This window comes from Lissotriton vulgaris, unplaced genomic scaffold (assembly GCF_964263255.1).
Source record: "Lissotriton vulgaris unplaced genomic scaffold, aLisVul1.2 SCAFFOLD_1542, whole genome shotgun sequence".
In the NCBI taxonomy this organism is placed as follows: Eukaryota; Metazoa; Chordata; class Amphibia; order Caudata; family Salamandridae; genus Lissotriton; species Lissotriton vulgaris.
Window position 1 is genome coordinate 425,223 of NW_028241799.1, and position 22,233 is coordinate 447,455.

General features: G+C 48.8%; 1 protein-coding gene across 1 annotated transcript in view; it reads left to right on the plus strand.

The window, feature by feature from the left end:
- The window catches only part of HSF1 (heat shock transcription factor 1), a gene marked incomplete at its 3' end in the record, with an annotated part of 430,139 nt that overhangs the window by 272,257 nt on the left and 135,649 nt on the right, over positions 1–22,233 (plus strand). The window contains exon 5 of the mRNA XM_086948174.1: positions 19,682–19,757. Coding sequence (XP_086804300.1) covers positions 19,682–19,757 — 76 coding nt within the window. The remainder of the gene's footprint in view (positions 1–19,681; positions 19,758–22,233) is intronic.

Sequence of the window (22,233 nt, forward strand, 5' to 3'; positions counted from 1 at the left end):
AGGCCCCTCCTGCGATAAGGAAGTGGGATCGCCTGGGGCATGCGCGGTAGCGCTCAATGAGCTTCAAAACAGTGCATATTCACCATGACGCGGCCGGTGCCCCTGGGGTCCTGCACACGGCGAGATTAGCGCTGCCACATAAACCGGGTCCCCTTTCCTTCCTCCGTTTCCTGGGAAGGAATAGAGTTCTGTCGACTGAGTTTCAGGTAAGGTCCCACAGGGACACACTGGCCAAAGTCTGCTATTCACCCAAGGCAATGGGACCTGAGCTAACTTTCTCTTCACTTATCAGCTCCCAGTCTCTATCCTTCAGAGACTTCTTAACCCTTAGTGCTGGCAGGGATTGGGAATGTAGGATACCCCTTTTCAAAGGTCTCTCTCACTGGGCAGAGGACTGCGCTCCGCAGCGCTGCAGTCTCCTTCTCCTTTTGACACCCCGCTATTCTCAAGCTAGGGGTTGGTCAGGCGCCCAGGGTCTCCAGTTATCCAACGCAGCAGGGATAGGACAAATAACCTAAGTAAGGAAGGGAGGTAAATCAATAGGGCCAAACCTCTGACTACCCTACCCCCACCTTAAGCTACAGCCTGTCCTCCAGCTGACACTCTCAGGTAGACAAAATGGCTGCCCAGCATTCCGCCTTATATAGGCTGACCCTCAGTGGTCCAGAAGGGACCAGAAGGTTCTGGAACGCCCTATACTAGTCTATGGGCAAGTTCTGGGTTTGGCAGTTAGGGCAGTTGGTAGCCACCATTTTGTGGTTCCAACTATTCCTGCCAGAACAGGCCTCTGGGCCTGAGGCGAAAAACTATGAGGGGGAAAAAGAACACCTATCCCCTTGACCAACACCTAGAAAAAGTTAGTGGACAAAAATTATTAAAGGTATGAGGGGCAAAAAGGGGACAAAATAAATAATACATTGGAGGGACTACGCAAAAAGCCAGACAGGTCTAACACGTGTACCCCCCAGCTGAAAGTGGGGAGAACTACCCAACCCCTTGGGAGTCCTCATCACTAAGGCGGAAATACCTGGAGAGACCGTCTGCATTGGCGTGGTCCACTCCAGGCCGATGTTCCACCCGGAAGTCCATTCCCTGTAGGGAGATGGACCACCTCAACAGCTTGGGATTTCCCCCCTTCATTTGCATCAGCCAACGAAGGGGTCGGTGGTCAGTCTGAACCAGGAAGTGCGAGCCAAACGGGTATGGCCGCAGCTTCTTCAGAGCCCACACCACCGCAAAAGCTTCCCTCTCAATTGCACTACACTTCTGTTCCCGGGGAAGCAATCTCCTGGATAAGAAGACTACAGGCTGATCCAGGCCCTCTTCATTTAGTTGCGATAACACTGCCCCAATGCCATGTTCTGATGCATCTGTCTGGACAATGAACTCCTTGGAGAAGTCTGGGGCCCTGAGGACCGGTGCTGCACACATTGCCTGCTTTAGTTTCTCAAAAGCTTGCTAACAAGCTCCCGTCCAAACTACCCGTCGAGGTTGTTTCTTTGAGGTGAGCTCTGTGAGGGGCGCTACAATAGTGCTATACCCCTTCACAAAGCGACGGTAGTAGCCTGTGAGGCCCAGGAACGCTCAGACCTCAGTCTGTGTCTTGGGGGGTTCCCAGGCCATGATTGCCTCAATCTTCGCCTGCAGGGGCTGCACAGTCCCCCTACCCACCAAGTGTCTAAGGTACACAACCGACCCTTGCCCAATCTGGCATTTGCTGGCCTTGATTGTCAATCCAGCTTGTTTCAGGGCCTGGAGAACTGCTTGCAAATGCTGCAAATGGTTCTCCCAACTGCTACTGAAGACAGCAATGTCGTCCAGGTAAGCAGCAGAGAAACTCTCCATTCCAGAGAGGACCTGGTTCACCAGCCGCTGAAATGTGGCAGGGGCATTTATGAGCCCAAAGGGCATCACGCAAAACTGGAAGTGTCCCTCAGGCGTGGAGAAGGCTGACCTTTCCTTTGCTCCATCTGTCAAAGAGATCTGCCAGTACCCCGAAGTGAGGTCAAAGGTACTCAGATATTGGGCAGCTCCTAGCCCGTCAATTAATTCATCCGCCCTAGGGATCGGATGAGCATCAGTCCTTGTGACTGAGTTCAGTCCTCGGTAATCCACACAGAACCTCAGTTCGAGTGTGGTGCCTGGTGGTGCGGCTTTTGGCACGAGCACCACCGGACTGGACCAAGGGCTGTTAGAAGGTTCAATAACTCCCAGCTCTAGCATCTTGGCAACCTCTCCATGGATGCTAGCCTTCACCTTGTCGGACAGCCGGTAGGTCTGCGACTTCACTGGTGGGCTGTCCCCTGTGTCCACATCATGGGTACACAGGTGAGTCCTTCCCGGGACAAGGGAGAACAACGTAGAGTACTGCTCCAGGATCTGGCGGCAGTCCTCCCGTTGCTCAGGAGTTAGTGGGAGAGAGAATCACTCCCTCCACTGACCCATCCTTCTCTTGAGACGAGAATAGATCTGGGAGAGGTTCGCTTTCCGCTTCCTCTTCCCCGTCAGTCACCATCATCAACATGACTTCGGGCCTCTCATGGTGGGGTTTGAGTCGGTTGGCATGCAGCACCCGTAGGGGCTGTCGAGGGTTCTTAAGGTCCACCAGGTATGTGGCCTTACCCTTTTTCTCCAACACTTCAAAGGGGCCTGTCCAGCGGTCCTGGAGGGCACTAAGCTCTCCAGGCTCCATCACCCACACTTTCTGGCCAGGCTCCAATTCCACCTGGTGAGCATTGTGGTCATACCACTCTTTCATGACTGCCTGGCTGGCCTCCAAGTTGTCAGAAGCTTGCTTCCACAACTTCGCCATTTGGCTCCTGAAGGCCCGCATATAGTTCACCACATCCTGGGAGGGTTTCCTGGGAGACTTCTCCCAACCTTCCTTCACCAGGCTGAGAGGACCGCGTACAGGGTGCCCATACAGAAGCTCAAAGGGGCTGAAGCCCACTCCCTTCTGGGGCACTTCCCTGTAAGAAAAGAGCAAACAGGGTAGGAGGACGTCCCATTTCCTCCGCAGGCTTTCGGGCAGACTTCTGATCATGCCCTTCAAGGTCTTATTAAACCTCTCAACCAGTCCATTTGACTGGGGGTGATAAGGAGTGGTGAACCGGTAGGTCACTCCACACTCCTTCCACATTGCCCGCATATAAGCTGACATGAAGTTGGTCCCCCTGTCGGACACAACCTCCTTGGGGAATCCCACTCGGGTAAAGATCCCCATTAGGGCTCTAGCCACCACAGGTGCAGTGACTGTCCTCAGAGGAATTGCCTCTAAGTACCGTGTGGCATGATCCACCAGGACCAGGATGAACCTGTGACCAGCTGTGGTTGGTGGATCTAAAGGCCCTACAATGTCGATGCCCACCCTCTCAAAGGGTGTGCTAACGACTGGAAGTGGTTCCAGGGGAGCCTTCAGCTTCACCCCTGTTTTCCCACTGGCCTGGCAGGATACACATGTCCGACAGTAAGTGTTGGACGCCACTTTCATCTGAGGCCAGTAAAAGTGGAGGACAAGCCGTGCAAAGGTCTTGTCCTGGCCTAAGTGTCCTGCCAGGGGTATCGCATGAGCCAATTCCAGCAGAAAGGCTCGGTATTGTTGCGGGACTACCAAGGCCCTTGATGAACCAGGCAAGGGTACCTTGGGTTCACTGTAGAGGAGTCCATCCTCCCAGTAAATATGGTAGTGTCCCGTAACATCACCTGCTGCTTGGGCTTCAGCCTGTCGCCTCAGTCCCTCAAGGGTGGGGCACTCCCTCTGCCCCTTACAGAATTCCTCTCTGGTAGGACCTCCCTCCACATGCCACTCAGCAGGGATGGGTAAATTCTCCAGAGAGTCTACTTCCCTCTCCACGGACTCCTGGTCCACCACCGCAGGTGGCCGATCTGTCACATGGGGTGTGGAAGCCGGAGCAGGCTCTCCCTGTCTCCGGGTCTGTCCCTTTTTAGCAGCGGGTTGGGCCATTGTTCCACGCTCCAACCCAGGCGAACTCCCTCTCCGGGCAGTCGCAGACAGTGTGCTCACACAGGCCCAGTCAGGTGTACCCAGCATCGCAGAATGCGTCCGGTATTCCACCTCTCTCCAAGTGTTGGGCTCCATGTCATTCCCCAACAGACAATCGACTGGCACGGCAGGGCTTACGGCAACTCGAAGTGAACCTGCAACCCCCTCCCACTCAAAGGGAACCTCAACCACTGGATAGTGGCCCATTCTGCCGTCAGCCATCGCAACGGGTTTGAGTACATTGGGAACCACCTGCTCTGGAGACACCAGTTGACTTCTCACCATAGTCATACTGGCTCCTGTATCTCTCAGAGCCTCCCCTCTCTGCCCATTGATGGTGACCCATTGCCCATACTTTGTAGTATTTGGGGGCACCTGGATCTTTGGAACCATCTCCCGCTCTCCCAGGGACACTAAGGTGACACCCGCCCACTCACCCCCCTTATCTAAGGGCAACTCCTCCCCGAGCGCTACACTAGCTACTCCCGGTGACTTTCCTCCGGTAGGAGGGGGTGGTCTCTTTGGGCATCTGACATCTCCCTTATAATGTCCAACACCACCACATTCAAAACAGTGGAGAACCCTTGGCTGCTGGCTTTGGCCAGGATTAGGGTTTCTGGGCGGGTTTGCCTTAGGGGTGAAACCTGCTCCCTTTCCTTGGAAATTATTTTGGGGACCTTTGGAGAACTCCTTCTTTTTATCTCCCCCCTCCTTCTTCTGGGCGGCGCCCTCTCCGGCTTTTTGAGAATCCCCTCCAGTCCCCTTTGAGGACACCCGGGTACTTGCCCAGGTATCCGCCTCCTCTGCAAGCTTCCGGGGATTGGTCAGCTTGCTGTCCACCAGGTGTTGGCGCAGCTCGGGAAAACATTTCTCGAGGAGGTGTTCTTTCAAAAATAGGTTGTACAGCCCCTCATAATCCTTCACCTCGCTGCCCTTGACCCAACCCTCCAAAGCTTTCTTGGCGTGATCCAAGAAATCTACCCAATTCTGGGTACTCAGTTTGTGACGTCCCCTGAATTTCTGTCTGTATCTTTCAGGGGTAAGTCCAAACTTCTTCACCAGTGCCACCTTCATTGTAGGGTAGTGGGTTTGCTCATCCTGCTCCAGAGCCAACAAGGTGTCTCTGCCAGCAGGTGGCATGTATTTATACAGCCCACCCCCCCAGTGAGTTTCTAAGATCCCGTGAGCCCTTAAAGAAACTTTGTATGCGGCTAACCATTTGGGAATGTCATCGCCTGTGGTGTAACTGGCAATGACATCCTTTGGTAGATAGGGTCTGGGTTCCCTGGTATACACTTTATTTTCGCTGCCACCATTATCTGGATTGGAAGACCTTAGGGTTAAAGCTTGTAGGTCCATCTCCTTTATGGTTCGCTCATAGGCTAACCTCTTGTCCTCCCTTTCCATATCCATTCTAGCTAATTCCAACCTCATTCTCCTCTCCTCCCTCCTATCCTCTAGCTCGGCGTCAGTTAAACCCCTCTCTGAGATGCTGCTGCCCACCCTCGAATGTGTCCTGGGACCTGTCAGCAGATTCCCCCCTCGAGCTTGGTACAACATTGCAGTCTCAAGGACAGTGTCCCTGTCACTCCCTTCTGTGTCCGGTTCCTCCCCTGAATGAGCTTCCACCCATGCCCTTATGCTTGTCAGCAACTCGCCTTTCCTGGCACCTTTTTTAAAGAATACCCCCTGTTGCTGACACCATTCTTTGAGTTGGGTCACAGTGTAGGATTCTAGCTCTTCCAAATTTAACTCCATCTTTCCCTATGGAATAAAATAAGCACTCAGGAGAGAACCCAGAAGTGTGACCCGAGGTTAACCTCCACCCACCACCAGAAATAAATTTGGAAAAAACAAAATTCAAATTAGGAGGGCCGCAAGGAGAAAACTCCTGGTGTAGGTCAGTGTATTGCGTTGAATTACTATTGAGTAGCTGCAACCAAGTCAGGATCCCACCGCTAGGCACCTATCTGTTGGAACCTGGGATGTCAGGTCACCTAGGGTAGCCTGGCCTAGGGGTAAGACATGCAATCCTAGAGGCACAGTGTGAAGGTTGCAAACCACCCAGCAGTAAATCCACGCAATAACACTTAAAAAGGACACTACACCACTTTGTTAGAAAAATATGTACTGGTTTATAAAAATAATATCTTTGCTCTTTACTTTCAGTATTCACAACTAAATATACTTCAGTTTGTCTTGGAAATAGCAAGTATACTTCTAGACTGCTAAGCAATTTATCAACTAGTTTCCACAGTACATTACATTTGTCAGGAAATCAGTATTAGCACTTTCAAATTTGCTAACTTAAATCAATAGACAATATCAATAGTGCATTCAATCAATCTCCAGAATTTAGTTAGGTATGGTTACTTTGCAGTGCACTATACTTGTCTCTCACAGCGCCTATATCCCCCTCTTTCTAGTATACAGTCACTGAGAGTTTCCTCAGGTTACTCCCCTCTTTGCACAACACAGCTGTGGAAAAGAAATGACCAGTGCCTGAGTTAATCCCTCGTACTCTAGCGCCACTCTCCCTCTGCAGAACACCTCCTTACTTGTGCCAGAACAGGCGGTGATAGTCTCGCTTCGCCAGAGGGTGGGAAAAGCACTGGGCAGGACAAAAGGGAGCCACTCGCTGGTAAGATTCACCAGCCTCTGGGGCCCCTCAGCTCCCCTCTTTGTGGCGCCAAAACCAAGAGGCAGTCTCCGCCGAATCTCCTGAGCCGCTTCTGGGCTCCACAGACCTCTCCTCCCGCTCACGCCAGCCTCACTGTGGGGCGCTCGAGCAGGGGAGAAAAGTTCCCGTTTGCCTCCGCCGCCGGGGGACTCCTGGCACTCCTCCTCAGTTCCTCCTCGCTGTGGGCAAGGGACGCGCTATACTTCTGGGCATGCGCGAGGCGCTCACACTGCACCGCCTCTCACCTCGCTTCCAGACCCGCCTCTGCTCCCGCCTCCGCTGCGCTGGCTCCGCTGAAGAGACGCTGCTTCGTCGCGCTGTCTCAGTGGGGGGACGCTTCTTCTTCCGGGCCTGCTCGGTCCTAGGCCCCTCCTGCGATAAGGAAGTGGGATCGCCTGGGGCATGCGCGGTAGCGCTCAATGAGCTTCAAAGCAGTGCATATTCACCATGACGCGGCCGGTGCCCCTGGGGTCCTGCACACGGCGAAATTAGCGCTGCCACATAAACCGGCTCCCCTTTCCTTCCTCCGTTTCCTGGGAAGGAATAGAGTTCTGTCGACTGAGTTTCAGGTAAGGTCCCACAGGGACACACTGGCCAAAGTCTGCTATTCACCCAAGGCAATGGGACCTGAGCTAACTTTCTCTTCACTTATCAGCTCCCAGTCTATCCTTCAGAGACTTCTTAACCCTTAGTGCTGGCAGGGATTGGGAATGTAGGATACCCCTTTTCAAAGGTCTCTCTCACTGGGCAGAGAACTGCGCTCCGCACCGCTGCAGTCTCCTTCTCCTTTTGACACCCCGCTATTCTCAAGCTAGGGGTTGGTCAGGCGCCCAGGGTCTCCAGTTATCCAACGCAGCAGGGATAGGACAAATAACCTAAGAAAGGAAGGGAGGTGAATCAATAGGGCCAAACCTCTGACTACCCTACCCCCACCTTAAGCTACAGCCTGTCCTCCAGCTGACTCTCTCAGGTAGACAAAATGGCTGCCCAGCATTCCGCCTTATATAGGCTGACCCTCAGTGGTCCAGAAGGGACCAGAAGGTTCTGGAACGCCCTATACTAGTCTATGGGCAAGTTCCGGGTTTGGCAGTTAGTAGCCACCATTTTGTGGTTCCAACTATTCCTGTCAGAACAGGCCCCTGGGCCTGAGGCGAAAAACTATGAGGGGGAAAAAGAACACCTATCCCCTTGACCAACACCTAGAAAAAGTTAGTGGACAAAAATTATTAAAGGTATGAGGGGCAAAAAGGGGACAAAATAAATAATAAATTGGAGGGACTACGCAAAAAGCCAGACAGGTCTAACAGTCGGCAATGTGCCTACCCGAAACTGATGATACAGTTTACGGTCTAGGGTTTTGCAGATCAAGTCCCAATAGGGCTCAAGGGACGGTGTTACCTTATGTGTTAAAAAAAGTCCCGTTAAGCTTTTGTCTGAAGAAAGAGTGACCAGTGTAGATTTCTTTGCAGCCCAGAACAGATCTTTATACTCTTGTTTGGATGGGAACCTAGAGCATTCAGGATGTAACCATAATTCGGAGAGGCCCATTGAATACAATATTTGTTTTACTTCCCGGAGCCATGGGATTTTGTGAGCACCCCACAATGATTTGACCTCGCCCAATTCATGAGCGAAAAGACTAAGCTCTGGAGTCGTCCAAAGGCGACGCCAGAGTGCTACGAGATGATACTGCGCCATCTCGTTCAGAGGTCTACAACCTAGATCTAAAAGCAATGGTTTTATTGGTGATGATTGTGGAAGCCCCACCAGGTTCCGCAGAAACCTATTCTGTGCTGTGGTTAATGCTGACAAGTCTTTGTAACCCCATATGTCCGCTCCATACAGGGTAGCAGCATTAGCCTTGGCCTCATAAATTTTTACCGCTGGTATAATGCGTTTGGTCAAGGATTTTTTTTGTTCCTGCAATAAGCATCCCGTAAGGCGAACAAATTTAAGTTTTAAAGCCTCCAACTGGGGGTTCCAGCTAAGTTGGTGATCAAGAGTCACGCCCAAATATGTCATGACCATGACCTGTTCAATTGGGGCATCATTCAAAGTGACCAAACTTTTGATTGGTTTGTTTTTGTTAAAAACCATAAATTTGGTTTTGTCAACATTGATCTGTAGATCATTGTTTGTACAAAACTCAGCAAATCTATTCAGGGCTACCTGTAACCCGCTCCGGGTTTTAGAAAGGAGCAGGGTGTCGTCGGCGAATATTAACATAGGATATTTTAATCCACCCAGGATAGGTGCGTCTGTTTGCGTATCACTAAAGAATGCAGAAGTTCAAGTGGGAGACCCATAAGTCTGAGGGCTTCCCATAGTTTTGCCCTAGGAACCAAGTTGAAGGCCGACCTAAGATCAACAAAGGCAGCATAGATGACCCCACCGCCCAAGAAAACCACCTTCCAATACAGCATGGTAAGTCGAAACACCTGATCTAGGGTGCTGGTGCCTGATCTAAACCCTGCCTGCCTGGGGGAGAGTATATTATTCTGCTCGATCCACCCCTGTATTCTTGCTAGGGCCATTCTTGATACAACTTTTTGAATAGTCGATCAGGCTAATGGGGTGATAGTTGTTCGGTGATGATCGGTCCCCTTTCTTATAAACTGGAAGTATCTCAGCTCCTTTCTAGGATTGTGGTACCCTCGCCCCTGCTGCGATAGAGTTTGCTAGTGTTGTGATATATGGAACCCATAGATCAAGGTTCAATTAAAAAGGTCTGCTGGTATGGCATCTAAACCTGGGGCTTTACCAGACTGGACAGAACCTAGGGCATGTGCAGTGTCTGAGGTGCAGAAAGTGAACCTATCCCCATACGATATTGGTGTTATCCCCACTGCAGGCTCGATTGCCAGCTCCTTTTCAGCAATTGGATCTTTAAATTGGGCGGAAAAAATTCCACCCAGTCCAAAGCGGAAACATGATTTACAGGGATTTGGGAATCCGAGTCCCTGCCCCATCTAACTATCTCCCAGAATTTTACTTGGTTAGACGACTCACAGGCTTTAAGGAGATCTAACCAGTAAGAATCGTCCCAATCCCTCTTGGCTGCCCAAAGGGTGTGTTTATAAAACTGTCTAGCTTTCCTGATGTCAGGGGTTATTCTGGTTTTAACAGCTGCTATTAGTTTGCTGTGGGCTTCTCTGCAGTTCTTATTGTACCATCTTTTGCGTGGATTGACTTTCTGATTTTAGATGGCCTAGTGAGTAGATTTTTGAGAGCCACAAAACATTTCTCATGAAGATCAATAGTAGTGGACTCTACACCGCCATTGGGAGGTAATACAGTCATCCTATTTCTTGTGTCTAGGACCAGCTCCTGTATTTGACAGATAAGCTCTGGGTCAGCTGTGACCCTAGTCCATTTGACCCGTCTTCTATTATCACATAGGACTAAATCAGATGTTATACAAGCTGTTTCTGTTTGGGGGACACCCAATCCAGGAACCCTGAGCCCCAAGGAGAGAGGGTTATGATCACTCTCTGGCCTGGTCTCTATTAACATATCCATTACGTGTGACCAGGATTCTATATTGACCAATATATAGTCAATACGACTTGCACTAATCCCATTGTCGAAGGTTGGTTTCCCCAGCTTGTCAGACTGAGTACGGCCATTCACTGCCCGAAGCCCCCACTCCAGGCAGAGCCCCAGCCAGTGGAGGGCAGCCTCCGTTACCCTTAGTTATAGCTAACGGGGGTATATTCCAGGCAGTATCTTCATCAATCCCCACATCTTCAGCCAGACTGAGGATGGGTTTGAATGAGCAGTTCAGATCACCAGCCACTAAGACAAGATGATCGCCTTTATACTTATTCAGGAGATGTTCGAGGTCATTAAGAATGGGTTGCTTCCTCCCACCCTGACAACCTCGGGCGTAGATGTTAATTAAAACAATGTCCTTACAATTGTCCTTACTCAGGGAAATACAAAGGAGGTCAACATTCTCCACCAGGGTTTCCTTAACGCTGAAGCCCAGGGAGTTTCTAATCCATATAGTAAGACCTCCCGAAGCCCTACCCCTGGGGCCCTGTGTGGCTGGTTTATAATAATTTAGGAAGCCTACCCTAAATAGGGGATAGGTTGACCAGGTCTCCTGAAAAAGGACGATGTCATGTGTAATAATGAAGTCTACCCAATCGTCGTTATCCAGGCGACCCCTCAATTCTGCTATATTCCACGAGGCCACCTTGATTGCATTTACCAAGCTACTGGAGGTAAAAGTCTCTAATTGTCCCAGAGCCCCTGACTCAGTCGGAGTGGGAGTATTAACATGATCCAGTGTTGTTTTAGGACCTAAATGTGGTGTTGAACAATCCATACAGGATACTGGCAGGGAGTTCGGGGCAATCGCCTGAGGGGGAATTGGTTCCACTGAATGTGTTGAGGCATCAATCCCCCCCAAGTCAGTCAACCTCATCCAGACAACCAAACATGTTAGTAGTAGGAACCCCTTGCCACCAGTTATTTTGATTTTGCCAACTATCCCTGCGTCCCTTCTGTCTAGATTTTTGGACTGTTGACCAAGACCCCTCCATTTCAAACTGTTGTCGAGGAGGATAGAAAAAGGTGAGGGGTCTAACAACAACAGAGGGGTCATCTTCACACAGGGCCCATGAACAGAGATGCTGAGCTGTATGGTGGTCAGCAAATGACACCACTATACAATTGCCAGCGATGGACTTGCGTGTATGTCCAACCCATGGTACTCTACGCACCATTAATACCCGACTTCTTTGGTGATTGGGGAGCTGTCTATTTGTATTAAGCCAATATATGACCTTGTTTTTTAAGGACCAATGATTCTCTTTGGTTTGGGGGTCAAGAACAGGCACGCCAGCTAATACTATGACATAAGGGCTAGCCTCAGGTGGTAAATCAATATACCCACCGCGAAAGTTTGGACGACTAGGTTCATGAGGTGGTAATTTCTTATTTGCCGACTGATTAGACTGGTGTACGACAGCTTGTGGCCTAGGTTTAGATGGTGCTACACTCTGGGGGTGACAAGCGCTGGGGGCAATAGGTCTTGAAATGGTAGCAACGGGATTACCTACTTTGGTACGGGGTTTGGGTATAGGTTTTGGTCTTGGGGGGGGTAGGGGCAGGGGGTTCTGACTCCTGTGCCTGAGGGGTATAACCCTCACCCTGGGAAAACCTAGCTTCCATTTGTTTAAGACTAAAGCTAGCCAATGTAACTATAGTCCTATCCATTTCTAATAGGTGGTTTTCCATTCGGGAAAGTCTAAGTTCCAGGGGGGTAAGTAACTGTTTTAATGTGTCCCACACAGTTTTAAGAAATTCTTCATCCCCCCTCCTATCCCCCTCCAACACACTCAACCTACCCTCTATTGACCCTTCCTTGCTCTTGTCTGGGAGAGTTACCGCAGGGGGATCAAGCACAACACTGCTTAAATCATTGTCGTTGTCCTTGCCCGGTGTGGTGTGGCAGTGTTGATTTTGGATATTTCTTCCCCTACCCCATGTGTGCCCAATGGTCGTCTACTATTAAAAAACTGAGATCTTGCAATTTTTGCCTTTTTGCGAGCATAAGTAGATCTAGCGAGGCATTTCCTCTTTTGTAAGGCAACGTTTTTTAGCATTTGCTGCAGTGTTAGGCAAGACAGTTTTAGAGGGGAAGCCTATACCGGCCACAGGAGTAAGGGGTACGGGCTCCTCCAAGGGCTTTAGTGATGGTAATGTTGGATTCAGAGCAGGCTCAGGTAGGGGTGTGGTTGGGGCATGGTGGATGTCTGCCAATGTTAGCAATGGGCGCGGGCCTGACGTACGCTCAGGGGTTAGAGCTAAGGCAAGGTTACCTAAAGATGATTTCTTGGAGGAAGCTAGGTTGAGAGAAAGTTTTCGCGCAGCTTCTAATTCTAAGGAGACCCTATGTTGCATTTTACTGATTTCCACATCAATGGCCAAATTGGTCTTTGTGAGGAAATCATCTAGGGTACCATTGGGTTTATTAAGGCCCTTAGCAGTTTTGCTGCGACTACCCCGTGTACACATAATAGATGTATAACAAAATTATGTGACACAAGTGAAATATAACGCGATAATCAACAATCCAACCAAGGGGAATGGCCCAGCCCAGACCTCTTAGACCTCGAACGGCCTCAAACGGCCCGCTCTTAGCCCGGTCTTCGCCCCGAGCTGCGTCCCGCGCTGCGGGAGAACAGTACCTTGATATAATGGTCGTTCTGGGCGGTGGGCGGGCCAACAGGGAGAGCGTACTGGAAGGTGTCACTCGGTCTCGCAGGGACTCCTGGGAAATGGAGTCCCTGCTACGCTTGCAGCCCTGCTGCAGCCCTCAGTCCGGGTCCTGCTCTGTTCCACTCCCAGCAATGACTACAGGTCCAGCCCCTCTGGTGTGGCGGCGAGGTCCGTGTGCAGCTCAGGATAACTCCCTGAGAGGTAAGCGCCTCCAAGCAATGTCCAGCTCCAAAAGGATATAGCGTCCCAAGAAAGCAGGAAGACGTGGGTTTAAAAAGCCCTCCAGTGGGCGGTGGGCGGGCCAACAGGGAGAGCGGACCGGAAGGTGTCACTCGGTCTCGCAGGGACTCCTGGGAAATGGAGTCCCTGCTACGCTCGCAGCCCTGCTGCAGCCCTCAGTCCGGGTCCTGCTCTGTTCCACTCCCAGTAATGACTACAGGTCCTGCCCCTCTGGTGTGGCGGCGAGGTCCGTGTGCAGCTCAGGATAACTCCCTGAGAGGTAAGCGCCTCCAAGCAATGTCCAGCTCCAAAAGGATATAGCGTCCCCTACCTGCTCTCCTTTTTCTCCCTCTCCCCATCCCCCCTCTCTGTTCTCCTCTCTCTCTCCCTCTCTCCCTCCCCTCTCTCTCCCCTCCGTCCTTCGCTCTCGTCCTCCCCCTCTCTTCTTCCCCTCTCTCTCTCCTTTTCCCTCACTTCCCTCTCACTCTCTCCCTTTCCCTCTCTTCCCTCTCCTCTCTCTCCGTCTCTCTTCTCTCTCCCCCTCTCTCCTCTCTCCCTCTCTCTCCTCTCCTTTTTCTCCCTCTCCCCATCTCCCCCTCTGCCTGCTCTCCTCTCTCTCTCGCCTCTCTCTCCCCTCCGTCCTTCGCTCTCGTCCTCCCCCTCTCTTCTTCCCCTCCCTCTCTCCCTCTACCCTCTCTCCTTTTCCCTCTTTCCCTTTCCCTCACTTCCTCTCACTCTCTCCCTTTCCCTCTCTTCCCCCTCCCCGTCTCCGTCTCTCTCCCCCCTCTCTCTCTCCTCTCTCCCCTTCTCTCTCCTCTCTCCATCTCTTTACCCTCTCCCTCTCCCTGCTCTCCCTTTTATCCCTCTCCCCATCTCCCCCTCTGCCTGCTCTCCTCTCTCTCTCCCTCCCTCCCCTCTCTCTCTCCCCTCTGTCCTTCGCTCTCTTCCTCCTCCTCTCTTCTTCCCCTCCCTGTCTCCCTCTACCCTCTCTCCTTTTCCCCCTCTCCCTTTCCCCCTCTCCCTTTCCCTCTCTTCCCTCCCCGTCTCAGTCTCTCTCCCCCTCTCTCTCTCCTCTCTCTCCTCTCTCACACCTCTCTCCCCCTCACTCCCCCTCTCTCCCCCTCTCTCCATCTCTTAACCCTCTCCCTCCTCTCCTTTTTTCCCTCTCCCCATCTCCCACTCAGCACCACCACAGCACCACTCTGCACCACCACAGCACCCCTCTGCACCACCACAGCACCACCACAGCATTACTCAGCGCAACCACAGCATTACTCAGCGCAACCACAGCATCACTCAGCGCAACCACCGCATTACTCAGCGCAACCACCGCATCACTCAGCGCAACCACCGCATCACTCAGCGCAGCCACAGCATCACTCAGCGCAGCCACAGCATCACTCAGCGGAACCACAGCATCACTCAGCGCAACCACAGCATCACTCAGCGCAACCACAGCATCACTCAGCGCAACCACAGCATCACTCAGCGCAACCACAGCATCACTCAGCGCAACCACAGCATCACTCAGCGCAACCACAGCATCACTCAGCGCAACCACAGCATCACTCAGCGCAACCACAGCATCACCACAGCATCACTGGTTCAAATATGTTCTCTCAATGTTTCAAGCTTTATTACAAATGTCAAAAAAGATGTTAATATTTCACTTCTGTTCTTGGATTTTCGTCACAATAAAATACACTGAACATAATCTTCACTAAAGTTATTTACAAAAGTTTAAGCTATTGCCATTATAAATTACAATCACTTTTATTTAAGTAATAATTATTTTAAAAAGTTAAAAGCCATTGTTATTTGTAATATCAATACATCTAAGTCACGTAAATACAAAACATGTTGCATTACAAATGCTATAGGTGTCACATTTGCGAAAGTTAGAACTATTGGCATTGTAAATGACAAAGCTATTAATTTAGATATTTTAAAAAACAACACATAAATAAAAAAGTCATTTATAAGACCAATAGCTCAAACTTTCCTCATTCGAGACCTATTGCATTTCCAATGCTTGTTATTATTGAGACCCACATTAATAAGTTGACTCTACTTTGCTTGTACCTCTTATTTTTTTTTACTTTATTTTTGTCATTTTGTGGAAAATAACAGACCATAACATCCCCCTATTGGCATCAGAACATCACATATGCACATTGGCATACTCATTAAGGCCCGGTTGGTTGACCAGAGGTCACACTGAGATATAGTTACCCACGACACATTGCAAATTATCAGACAACAGTTGGAGTCCTGCGAGCACTGGGCCAGTCCCTACACCTCACTCCACCTCCACCGTGACTCCGGGGACGTCTCCATTGTCTTCCCCAGTGCCCGAACCCTTCGGTGAGAATAACTCTCCACTTGTCCCCTCTGACTCACTATGGGAGGCATGGTCCAGGACCCATATCGTGGCACACATTACGAGCCAGGCCAACAGGTTCTCCTGCAGCTTCTCGTCCCTCCTACAGCTCTGCATATGTGCCTCCTCCGCTAGGGACCACTCCTGCACATGACTCCGCCATTTGGGAATCTCTGGGGCCCTCTGACCCATCCAAGTGATAGCCACCCTACGACTGGCCAGCACCAGCATCAATTGCATCAATTTATAAGATAATTTCTGTTTTTTCGGCCGAGGTACCAACGGCAACAAGCAGTGTAAAGGTGTCAGTGTAATGCGAATCCCCGTTGTGGCAGTAATATGCTCCATCACCCTCCTCCAAAAACTCTGGACCATTGGGCATCCCCAGGCCAAGTGCAGGAACCCTGCTCCCCCCGTGCCACATCTGTGGCAATCATCCCTCCTACCCGGGGAGTAACGCTGCAATAAGATCGAAGTGAGATGGGTGCGGTGCAGGAAATTGAAATGTATTAACTTAAAGCGCGCATTACAAGAAACCTTCTATTTGCTTGCGTTGCTCCTGCTCCAGTGGAGCGCCCAAATCCACTTCCCAGGCCGCCCACGCTGGGGGGACCGGCGGGGCAGAGTCCCTACGCATGGCCGCATACAGCAGGGAAATAAGTCGACGTCCTCTGCCACAAGACAGTATAATGTCCAGGGTTTGAGGCTTGTACCTCTTTTAACTACTGAAAAGAATTTGTCCTAATTTTACCAAAGCACCGTAGGAAGGTGATTTCGCAAACCCTCATAGTCTGGTGGTTGAATTATTGTAATGCGTGTTACCAGCGTCTCTCGCGAAGGGACAGACACAGGCTACTGCAATACCTGTAGCTCGGTATTCCGTTTCCTCCAGTTTTAGCTGACCTTCTTTGGTTCTAGTCAGCAAAGGGATCATTGTTAAGAGTCTGTATGCATTCTGCATGGTATCTACCAGCAAGAGCCTTCATATATACAAGAAAGAGGTACTCAGTATCTAACTGCGCATTTTCTTGACTCTGAAACAGCTGCATTGCCTTTAGATCCTCGTTTTGAAAGATCTAGAGCAGGTGGCCGATGGGTGTTAGCTGTCACAGACTAACAATTGAACCGGCTGCTGTTTCTGTGTAGGGCTCTTCACAATCATTTAATTTTTATCGGAAAATTTAAAAAGCATTCTTTTGAACCTATAACTGAGTAGATCTATTTGTATTGTTTGCATTCATCATACCTAGCACCAGGACACCATTGGGACTATTGTGCTCATTAAAAATTAACATTTTTAACCCCGTATTTTATCTGATCTGTTGTTGAGAGTAAGCATGTGGGCAAGAGAAGGCAGTTATAGACAGGCTCAGAACTCTTCTTTAATTAACTCACTTAATAGATTCACAAATGTGGGGTCGGCAATCTCATAGCAGGTTATGAAAAGGCAAAAAGCTACTGCTTCAAGGAAATTGTAAGCGAGATAAGAATCCTGACACAAGTACCTATCTGAGTGTTACGTGATGTCACAGCTTGACATCCCAGTCACTCAGCGGGAACACTGAAACATCTGACTTTTTAAAAACAAAAATGCAAGTACTTGCAATACTCAACTGAAACATACCACTGCAACACACTAACACACAAGCAATGTGTATACGTCCGTTTCTTTTGTGTCTTACCGCTCAAGTGCCTAACCACAGTAGATGGTTTCACAAACTTCTCTTCTGCCTTCTTTTGGTTGTTCCTTTACACTCATCCCTCTGAGTTCATCTCCTCTTCACTTTGGGTAAGTGCTTCACAGAATTACCTCTCACATCTTGCATTAACGGGTGCCCTTATTTAAATACACGATTAAGTAAAAACACAGGTTGCTTAATTAATCCACCCCAAATCTCTCTCTTTTTTTTTTTGCTCTAGCCCATTGCTGTCTGGCATGTTCTTCCTTACTTCCTCTACGAGGTCTTTCTTCAGCCTAATTCGGCACATTTCTGTGAATTGTTTCTTCCATTCATCCATGTCTCTTCATTCCATGTGAATATAGCCAACTTCTTATTGCTTTCATTACATCCACATATAGCTTTACTGCATATTGCTTTCAATCAAATATGACCATCAGACTTTACCACGGTGTGATTTGTTGAGGATGGGTGTGCTAAATTCAACCAATCAAGTCTATTGCTTTTATCAGTGGCTTGCCACTGTAACACACCCAGCCCTTATTTGCGGAGCATAAGCTTTCCTACAATGTATAAATACAGTCACAAATCTGGGTAAAATTATATTTCGTGAAACAATATACAACCCCTCTTCAGAGTGCTTATTGCAGATATCACAGTGCAAGTTTTCTGTCGTCGGGGTGTATCATGGAGGATTAATAAACTTTAAAGCACTTGCATAGTTACGTAATCTGTGAGGTTCAGAGCAACAAAATACTGCCCTGAAGGCTTTAACACAGTCAAATAATAACCCACTCTTAAAGGCCTCTTGATTTTAACTTAGGCTTGTCACAGTGAGTAAATCGGACCTAATGCCAAGCCCATAGCTTTTCATAGTGAATAGGTTGGACATTTTGCATCAGGACATAAGCGTTTTTGTTGGCTTGGAACTACAATCCACTCTAGTGTACTGTATGTATCTTGAACTATGCCACAAGGCAACTGTAACTGTAACTGTATTTGAGCTTATATAGCGCACAGCTACCCACAAAGGGTTTCCCGGCGCTTGCTTAGGAAACCCGTCCTGATATTCCCCTGTGAGATAACCCCGGCAGGGTATCCACAAGGTGAAAGCCAGGCATCCCGCCACGAGGGGCCGTTGTGGAGATTAAGCAAGCTATTGCCCAGAGTTGCAGAGTGTGAACCCATGAGTTGAGAAGGCACCGGAGCGAGAATTATCGAGTCCGTGGAATTTTTGAGCCCAAGACCCGCCGAGGCAGGGAATTGAACCCTGGTCCAGGGCTGATCTCAGCTTCCGGGTCTGCCGCCTCTAACCCCTGAGCCACACTTCTCCACAACTATTAGGCCTACAGCCATAAAATTACACATATGTACAATATAGCATTTGGCTATGCAGAAGAACATACTGCCCCTCCTAAGATGCCGAAACAAGGATTATCCCAGTGCTTATCTTCTATTAGGGCTTGTAGGAGGAGTAACAGTTGTGTAATACAGTGATCCTATATTTACTCCTAAAGGATTGTTATTGTGACTAGTGTGTCACTATTAACACCTTGTTCAAGAGGCATATGTGATGTATCTGTGAGGACAACTGGTTGATCCAACCATAGAACTATTAGGGCATAAGTTGAGATACAGGAGTAAATATAAATCTGTCTTGTGGCATTGGGACCTGGAAGGAAAGGAAGAGACCAAAAAGAACAGGTCAACATCGTGTTCTACCTGTTTTCAATAAAGTCCATTATTATGTTGTTTCCTTCAGTAAAGGTGTGTAGTTCATCCATAATCACCTCTACAGTCACCTTCTTATGGTGAAAGGAGCACATACACAGGCTGTCCTCTACATACCATTTGGCAGGAGTGTCTTTACAGTCTCACCAGCCATTGTTCAAAACATGGAGACACCCTCTGCCTCCCACTTACCGCTTTCCAGCTCTCGTGCTTTCTCCCTCATTCTACCTTCTGTCTCCTTTCTATGTCACACTCTCCCTCAAATAATCTAGTCACATACTCCTAGAGATGTTGTTCTCTAGTAGTGACTCTTGCCCAACCTTTTGAAAGACTCTTGAGAAGTAGGTTAATGTTGTGTGTGAAGGTTGGTTGACTGAACCATGTCATGTTGGAAGAGTCTGGCTCCATATAACTCATACAGTTTTTTTCAATCTATAAGTACCACTAACATTCTTAGTTGTCTTTTGTAAATTTCCATTAAATGCTGCTGCCTGTTGTTCAGGTGATACAACAGGTTGAATGTCCTGAGGTGTTACCCCCTGGTCAGTTATGTTGTGATGCCTTGCCCTGCTGTAAATCTGTGCAGTGTGATTGAGGTACCTTCTGTCAGCTCATGCCAGCCCCCTCAGTCAAGTTGCCACTCTTATTGTCAAGTTGTATATCATGTAGACAGATCTTTCCTTTTCACCTGTACATTCTGCGCTGTGTAGGGCTTGCACCATAATAGCACCCACTAACATTCTGATCCTGTTGCTTTGCAGTGAGAATGAATCTCTCTGGAGGGAGGTGGCCAGTCTAAGGCAGAAGCACACCCAGCAGCAGAAAGTGGTCAATAAGGTAAGTGTTGAAAGATCCACTTGAAACGTCCAATGGGCTGCATGCAGAAGAGACCTCTGCTCATGAATAACTGGGTTAACGAAACGCATCTGATAAACAGACATGTTGCACTGGCCAGGGAAAAGGGGGAACAGCACAGGCCAGCGTACATGGCACACGGGCATTATGGATCATTCTCTACAAGTCCTAATTTCTAAGCATGCTGCATCTGGTATATTAGAGGACTAAGCAAGAACATTGGAGCTATTTATATTTTTTTATCCATTGTGTGTGATAAAAACTTTAAGATGGGTTTGACCCGAAAGTATCTCTACAGTTTATCATGGCTCTTTAATATCTCCTTAATGCAGTTTTGCATTATGATTCTTATAATGATGAACATGTACCATAGTCTATTGATGTATATGATTTCACTATCTAGTGGCTGGGCTCGCAAAGATGATTTGTTAACCCACAACTGCCTCCATGTCTTGTCAAAAGTGATGTTTCCATTTTGGGGCCACAGACACTTATGTCAGCTGGCATTTGTGTTACAACAATTCAAAGTCTTAGATAAGCACACCTAGATTTTTTTTATCCCCGGTGACCTGGGTTCTTGTGTGAAAGCTAAACCAGAGTCTCTAGAAAGGGCTAGCTGTTCTAGCTTACTTACATAAACCTTGGATTAAACAAATGAGAATAGACTTTTTTGCATGTAGTTTCTGTACGCACTAGCATGCTAGTCAAAACTATTACCTTGATCTCTCCGATTTAACAAATGTCAGTTCTTCAGCCTCTCTATGTACCATGAATAACTCCTCTTGAGAGGTTTATTTTCTCATTTACTTCCACTTATACAGCTAATGGTAAAATTCATTTTGCCCCTTTTTCTTTTTTTTTTCTTTAAAGCAAAAGCCTTCTTTTTGCTTTTGAGTCGCCTGTTCCAGGTTCTTATGCATATACTATCAAAGGAAGAGAGAGGTGTGAACAGGAGCAAATAAATGTCCAGTATCCGTGCTACGAAACTATAATCATATCAAATGCAGGGTAATATGTCCTGAGGGAGAACGACACAAAAGAGATATCCAGGTTCTAGACAGTCCACTATGGGCAGTCACCAGGAATGTTGCCCTCTGACACCCCTAGGAATGTCATGCTCCATAATCAGGTGGGTGCGCCTCGTTGGGCCAGCGGTGGCTTACGGCTCCCAAGAGGAGATCTTTAAGTTTTATTGCCGTGTGATGAGTGCAACGGTGTCCAAGTGGGGTGGTTTGTGATATGTGTGATTAAGTGAGTTACAACTGACTAGAGGATGTCAAATTAGCCTTTAATATATAGACTCCCCTGCCAGGTTTAAAAACCAAGATTGGTTAGATGTAACAATTTTTGCAGCGTGAATCTTTCTGGATTTACTATGCTGTGCATTATTCCGCGGTCTAGTGGTTGGGTCCAGAATCGTAGTCCTTTTTTTTTTTTTTTTTCGTAGCCCAGGTGGGCGTCGAATGGAACTGGTTCAATGGCCTCCTTTTGGAGCAGTTCTTGTGCTTCCTCCAGGAGTAGCGCTAGTTCTTTTGCTGAGTACGCCTTCCTTTCTGGTTTTCAGTTTGTTGGTTTCTTTTCCAGTTCTATGCAGTATCCAAACTGTATGATGTGGAGTATCCATTTGTCTGTAGTTATCCTCTTCCATTCCTGGAAGAAATGTTTTAGCCTGCGTCCTACAGGTGTTACATGATCGTAGCCGTTTGGTCCGTGTAACCTTCTTTTGTTGACCTTGTCGTGCCCCACCTTCCGAGGGATCGTGCGGGTGGGCATGCTTGATGGGATGGAGTCACTTTGAGGTGGGTTGCTGGCCCCCTCTTCTTGCTTGCGCTCGTCCGTTCGCCCTCCCGCAAAAGGACTGGCCCGAGGCTGGTACTGCCATGTTTGTTTTTGCTGGCCCTGCTGCGCTCGATTGTTGCTCTGGTAGGCCTGCTGGAATGTCTGGTGTGACGTTCCTGGCTGGTTTCCCCCCCTTCTGTTTGGTCTCTGTGTCGGGGAAACCCCTTCTCATTCCTTTGAATTGCAAGGCGCCCATGGACTATGCAGTCTCATTCTCCTTTTTGTGCTAGGTGAGTTTTTCATCCACTGGTGCCCCGAACAGTGTTTCTCCATTGAATTGGATGCTCAGAATGTATTCCTGTACTTCCGTCTTGAAGCCTGAGATCCTCAGCCAGGCATGCCTTCTTTATGTTACCCCAATCACCATGATCCTGCTGATGTGTCTGCCCCATCCAAGGCTGATTTCAGGCTTGAATGTGCTAGATTCTTGCCTTCCTCCACCAGGTGTGACGCCCCTTTGTTGGTATTGCTCAGGGAGGTGTTTCAGCAGCTGCCCGACCTCGTCCCAATGCTGGTATGCATGTCTGTTTAGTAGAGCATTAGAGTTTGCAATGCGCCAGTGCACTGCTGCATTCCTCTCTACCTTTCTCCCAGTTAGATCCATCCTCCTACTTTCTTT